Raw genomic sequence first — 6,295 nt, 5'->3', positions numbered from 1 at the left:
TGCATACAATATGGCTTCTGCTGTTGCTGCCATCATCAGGGTGAGGCTTCTGTTCACGAGCCAGCCAATGAACAATGTAAGATGGTGATAGATTGATTTTCACCATCAACAAGATCCCACCATGGTTTTCCTCATCTTTCCTTCCTTCACTATGAAAGTTCAGGTTCCTGTCCTCATGAAATGCAAGATGTCCATCAGGATTGAACTCCCTGTCCATGACTGTCCGATCAAAAGATGTTTCAGTGATTGCTCCAACATGATCTCAGGTACATTCACGTGTTTGAAAGAGACCCTGCGTCAAAGTGAATTTGTTTCAACGGAATATTCTCCTTCAATGTTTTTTTTTTTTTGTGGTTTTTTTTCCCTTTAAGCTTTTTTTTGTGGTTTTTTCCCCCTTTAATGTTTTTTCCCCCTAAAATGTGTGTCAGGGAGGAGTCTGTTATAGGAGGTGGGAGATGAGGAGGGAAGGTCGTTATCTCTGGAGATGAGGCTTGCCCTTGGGATTCTTCAGGAGGACTACTTTATCTCCTTTGATGGTATATCTCCCGTTTGGGTCACTTTCCCTCTTTTTTTCAAGATCACTCAGCAGCATCTCTTGTTTTTCTCTTTGGAGCTGAGTGTAATCCGGAGTGATAAAAATGTTTTTTGTCCAGAGAGAGGGATCAGTTAAATTGCGAACCTTCTTGTTATTGGTAAGAACAAGATTCCGATCCGACTCACAACTGAACACAACTTTCATTGGTCTGAATCTGTTCTCAATGTACCGTCCAACGCGGAAAGTGTGTACGGGCTCTATGTTCAGGTTCATGGCTTTAATTAATTTTGTCACAACCTCCTTGTCAAGTTCCCCTTCTCCCTCCTTCACTCCACGGAACATGAGGTTATTTTTACGCCTTTCTATCTCCGCTGGTTCATCATTGACAAGCTTGGACTGAGACGAATGGTGAGGCTTACGTTCGGCCGGCAGCTGATCAACATCATGCTGTTTCACTTGTTGTTTCCTGCCTTCACAGAGAGGCTTCGGTTGGCGTTGAAGAACAACACTGTACTGTTGTCGCTGCTGCCGCCCTTCATCACTTTGAGGCTTTGGTTCAGGTGGGAGCAAATCAACATCCTGCTGTTTCAGTTGTTGCTTCTGTCGCCCATCATCAGTTATGAGAAGCACTTCTTCATCAACCCCTTCCTCAGCAAGTTTTCCTGCTTTTTGCAGTTTGGTTTCTCTCTCCAGGACCTGTTGCTCCCTCAACTCCACATGACGTTTCTTCTCTCTTATCTGTTCTTCTCTTTCCATGAGAATCAACTCTCTTGTTTTCCAGGCAACTTCACATTGCTCTCTGTGTTCTTGTTCCTTTTTCTCTCTCAGACGAGACTCTCCCTCCGATTTATTCAGATTACATTGTCGATTATGAAGCTTCTCTCCCTTTTGGTGGATATGGAGCTGCTGTTTCTTTAGCTCTTCATCTTTCCCATTCATGAAGGCATCAAACATCCCCTGTCGCTCCAGCTCCTGTTCCTGATATATCGGCAATTCTTTCTCTCTTTGCTGAACATCTTGCTTCCACTTTTTAACTTCTAACATTCTCTTTTCTACTTCAACCATTTTCTTCTTACGTTCTGTGTTTTTACGCTTTTCCCAGATCCAAACTTCAAATTTCTCATCCTCAAAATCCTTTTCCCAATTTGATCGTCTGGATTCTTCCTGCTCCATTATCTTTAACTCTTCTTGTTTCTTCCTCTCCTGTTCATTTATTTTCTTCTGCTCTGCTTCCTTCTTCTCTTTCTGCTGTTCCTCCTCTCGTTTCCTCCGTTCATCTTCCTCCTTTAACCACAATTCTTTGTTCAATTTCCTTTGCGCTTCCATTTCCATGAACTCACGTTCTCTGTCCTGAACAAACTTCTCTCTTTGGATGAGATCTCCTTTTTTTTGGAGCAACATCTTTTCTTTTTCCTGAAGTTGTTCTTTCTGTGCTTGTAAAACTTTATTTTGCTCCTCTTGATAATGTTCTTCCTCTTGTTCTTCATTTCCGAAGTTCTGTTTCACTGTGAACTCCATTTTTTCCTTCACATCATGAACCTCAGTTCCCTCCAGTTTCTGCATTTCAAGGAGTTTGTTTTCCTGAACATCATTTACCAATGGTGGCTCATCTTTCAGTTGTCTCCTTTTGATTTTACATCCACATTTCACACTGCAAGAGAAACAAACATTCTCAGTTCAAGGTAAAATGAAGTATTCCATCACCTGTAAAGTGTTGAATACATGGTTTTGTAAAACATAAACAAACATGTTCCACGAGTGTTACAATGCTACAGGATACGGAATATCGAGTATGCAGATGTAACTTAAACAAGGTCCAAATGATCGGTGTGGAACGATGAATCACACTTGATTATTTAAATAATTTAATGTAACGGTGGAGGATGTTGTGAAATTTAGTGTTTGTTTTTGGTGAAGAAGGAAATCATGTAACTTTTTGAAAATTATCTCTCACTTCACTGGCATTCCATTGGAAACAGGTTTTCATGACGTCATTTGGCGGCCATCTTGGATTTAAAAATATCCCCCATCTCAGAAGAACAACCAACTTATTCCTTGGAAATCAACACTTAATAAGTGAGTTTTACTTTTTATTCACAACAAGTGTTCAATAATAAACCTTTTAAAATCTTCCTAAAGACATCATTGTTACTTTGTGTGAACAAAAAAAATTCCAATCAGAGGTTTAAACTTGTGTCACGTGGGTTGGACATGGTTCATATCATGAACTGTTTCAACAATTAAATTACTTCACTCATACATCACAGACGAAAATAATGGGATATGGACTTTTTAGAATATTCACCATCGATCGAATTAAAAAAGAAAGAGCTCAAAGAAAAGAAAGATCTCACTGTCACACAGTAAATAGAAAGATTGATGATAATATTGTTGTGGGCCGGGGGTTTGGTGAGACCACCAGGGGGTGAAGCTATCTCGGTTTCCCACCAGACTCACCCGACTTGCAGGCCATCACACACGGATAAGTCTGTGATGTGGTGGCTCACTAACGGACCGTGAACGCCAATAACTCAACTACATGACCGAGGGTCCTCTGTATAGTTTTCCGGTTACCAAGAAAAATAACCACGTGATCTAATTGGAGGGGGACTCGCCCTAGGTACGTCTTGTCCGAACCAGATCACCTTACCGGATCAGATGCAGCCGAGCGACACTGCCAAGGACATACCGGCTAAAAGGAACGGATCGTTAGGAATAAAGTCCAGGCAAGGTTCGGATACGGACCATGCTGGATCAATGAAAGAAAGACAAAAACGAGCTGGGAACATTTCCACTTATAATTTATTAACAGGCAGGCGAGGAAAAATATGTGGCACGATTAGTAGTTTTTATTGTTGTGTGGAAGGAGGTACAGGAAGAAAAGTGTGGTGTGCCAATAATACAAGAAACTTACAAAAGCAGACACATAGCAATTATCCCGATATAATTCTTGTGCACTCTGAACTTAAGCGAGGACAGGCACATGACACACGCACACACACACACACACACACACACACACACACACACACACACACACACACACACACACACACACGCACGCACGCACGCACGCACACACGCACACACACACGCACACACACACACACACGCACACGCACACGCAAACGCACACGCACACGCGCACACACACAGACACGCACACACACACACATCCAGATGAAGAAGGGTTAATGAGAAGAAAGAGGAGAGGAGATGGGGCTAACGGTCTCTCAATATCTTGCACGATTGACCGATTGCACCACCAGTATGTTTTGGGGGGATGCTCCGCTTGGTGATACCTCCCTGACAGCTAGCACGTCGTCTCTTGCTTCGTAGCACTTTGAGCAGCTCAACATCGATCCAGAGAATAGGTCACGAACGTCAGGCATGAAAGAAGAGCTTTTGGTGGAGTCAGAAGCCAGTGGGTGGAGGAAGGCAGAGTCTGGAGCAGTGGGTGGAGAAAGGCAAACAGGATCATGTGGGTGAGTGGAGTCAGGGACGAGGCGGGGAAGAAGACGGATTCAGCAGGTGAGTTGGTGATGAAATTGGAATAAGCAGATGAGGAACGCTGAGCAGGAAAGACGATGACCGACAGCCCCACGACCCATACTTTTCTCGACGTTGTAGTGCGGGCGAGGGTGACGATCCGAAATGACGTGTCGTCACCTGAATCAGGTGCTCTGGTTGGGCCGTGGACAGCACACGGTCCGGCCGTGATGGCCTGCACCAAACTCCCGGGCTGTCCACGGCGACCCGTGGTCAGCGCCGGTCAATGCGCTGCCTGTCTGTAAGCCATGCGGCCCAAGGAGTACAGCGCGCCTCTGCCTGGCTGCAGCCTCGCCGGGTGGAGAGGCGAGTGGATGTTCGCCATCCGTGCGAGACACCTGGGGTCGCGGTGGTCAGCGAAGACCAATGGTAAGATGCTATGGTAAACACATTCACAGACCCGAACAAGGTGTGCAATTCGTCCCCTGCTATGTGTGCGATTATAAATTATCCTGGGGATGCGCATGTGACCGCCGCCATTGAGCATGCGGTCATTTATAAAATGCAGTGTTGTGTGCAGTGCCGGCCCTGATCTGTGTCATGAAATGAAGGAAAAGGTTGGATATAATTATTAGATGCAGAATTGGATTGAAAAGAGGACAGATACAATTATTAGATGGAGATTTGGATTGAAAAGAGGACAAAGATATAATTATTTAATGGAGATTTGGATTGAAAAGAGGATAGAAATAATTATTTAATGGAGATTTGGATTGAAAAGAGGACAAAGATATTGTTGCAGATTCGCGCCCGCCGGCGTGCGAACGGCCACGTAACTCGAATCGCGGCACGTCGCCCACCGGACGGACAATCCCGTCGTGACCCTCTCGGACTAACGCCGGGAACTAGTCACGGGTGGACCTTTCGGCCTCACCACGATCGTGCCAATCGGCCCCCCCCGCGTGGGATAGGGTTGCTCGCCAAATTCGACCTACCTAAGTACCCACACGGAGGGTACGAGGCACCCCCTCGATCGCCTTCGCCGCCGCCACCTCTCCTCAGCTCCGTCCTCTTCACTCTGACTACTACCACTTCTTCCCAGCTCCACCGACAACTCCCAACTGACTCGACTGACGAACGCGGCCCCCTTATATCCCCCGTGGCCTCGCTCCTTCACCTTTGACCCTTTACCTCCGACCCTTCACCTCTAACTGGCTCCCCATTGGACCGAGGAAAAGTGGGCGTAAATGCTTTTTGATCCATGAATTTGCATATAGCGACCGCACTCCAACGCCCTGGAGGTGGGGCCAAATCGCCCCACGCTCACCGATAGGACGGAACAGAAGTGGGCGTGAGTCGTTTTTGATCCGTTTTCCTCGGAAAGTCTGTGATGTTTCTGAACACGCTGCTCGGTGTGCGCCCTGCACGAGTCCAGTATCGGTGCCCACAAGTGGCGCAAGAATGGTGGTGATACCATGGTGGCGAGTTGTGACGGTAAAGGTCGTGGCTGTTGTCGTGAAGCGGCGTTGTGGTTGGTGGTTGTTGTGTGATGGCTGTTGAGACGTGGTTGGTGGTGGTAGTAATGGCGGCTGGTCCAAAATAAAGATAGTAAAAGAAAAACGGCTATCTAAAAGGGTCGCAGCCCGCATGAATGACATTTATTCCCTATAAACAACGGGTTTGGGCCTAACCACACATATACTTACAGAGATATCTCACCTAAGGGACCTGAATGGTGGTTTGTGAATTTCGTCAACCACAACACTACCCCCTCCCCTTTTTACAGACTCGTCCCGAGTCGTCAAATTTTCGTGTGCCATCATGTGTAGTTTTCCCCTAGTACATTTTACCTACGGATCCCTGAGTGCGACATTCATGGTATTCGTGTCCCCAAAATAAATAACCTGAGGGCTGAGTAACTACCTAAACAAACTCACTCACACGGACGACTTAAATAAAATTGCCGGCGCTAAGACAGACATGCCGGGGGCGCACTCATATTTACAGTACATCTTAACCTTAACTTACAAATTTTACACTAAACCATGGCCCAGGATCAATGAACTCTGCAAAAAGAAAGCAGTTAGCAGGGAGCCAGGCTGCTCGCATGCAGTCTCTGACTCAAATAATGCAGGTGACAGGGAACGTGGCCGGCTGCTCACACGCAGTCCAAGGCCTTCCCTTTTGAACTGAACGCAGTGAACCACAACGGTGCATGGGCTGCACAAACGTAGTCTCCGTGCCAGCTCAAGTGGCACACGCAATGAACAC

The 6,295-nt window shown here is 46.2% G+C and overlaps 1 protein-coding gene across 1 annotated transcript; it reads right to left on the bottom strand.

Moving 5' to 3' along the window:
* Window positions 1-440: 440 nt before the first annotated feature.
* On the bottom strand, window positions 441-2,179 carry LOC147021113 (uncharacterized). The gene has a single exon (XM_085890880.1). The coding sequence runs from the start codon at window positions 2,096-2,098 to the stop codon at window positions 473-475; it is 1,626 nt and encodes a 541-aa protein (XP_085747006.1). The 5' UTR covers window positions 2,099-2,179; the 3' UTR covers window positions 441-472.
* Window positions 2,180-6,295: the final 4,116 nt, after the last annotated feature.

This window comes from Eptatretus burgeri, chromosome 8 (assembly GCF_056783735.1).
Source record: "Eptatretus burgeri isolate ZD-2024b chromosome 8, Ebu_testis_v1, whole genome shotgun sequence".
NCBI classification, from domain to species: domain Eukaryota; kingdom Metazoa; phylum Chordata; class Myxini; order Myxiniformes; family Myxinidae; genus Eptatretus; species Eptatretus burgeri.
The sequence above is the reverse complement of the archived record's forward strand: the minus strand, read 5'-3'. Positions and strand labels throughout refer to the sequence as shown.

Bases quoted from the DNA above. Each gene is read 5' to 3' on its own strand.
- LOC147021113 (XM_085890880.1), bottom strand. From the start codon at position 2,098: ATGCAGAAACTGGAGGGAACTGAGGTTCATGATGTGAAGGAAAAAATG.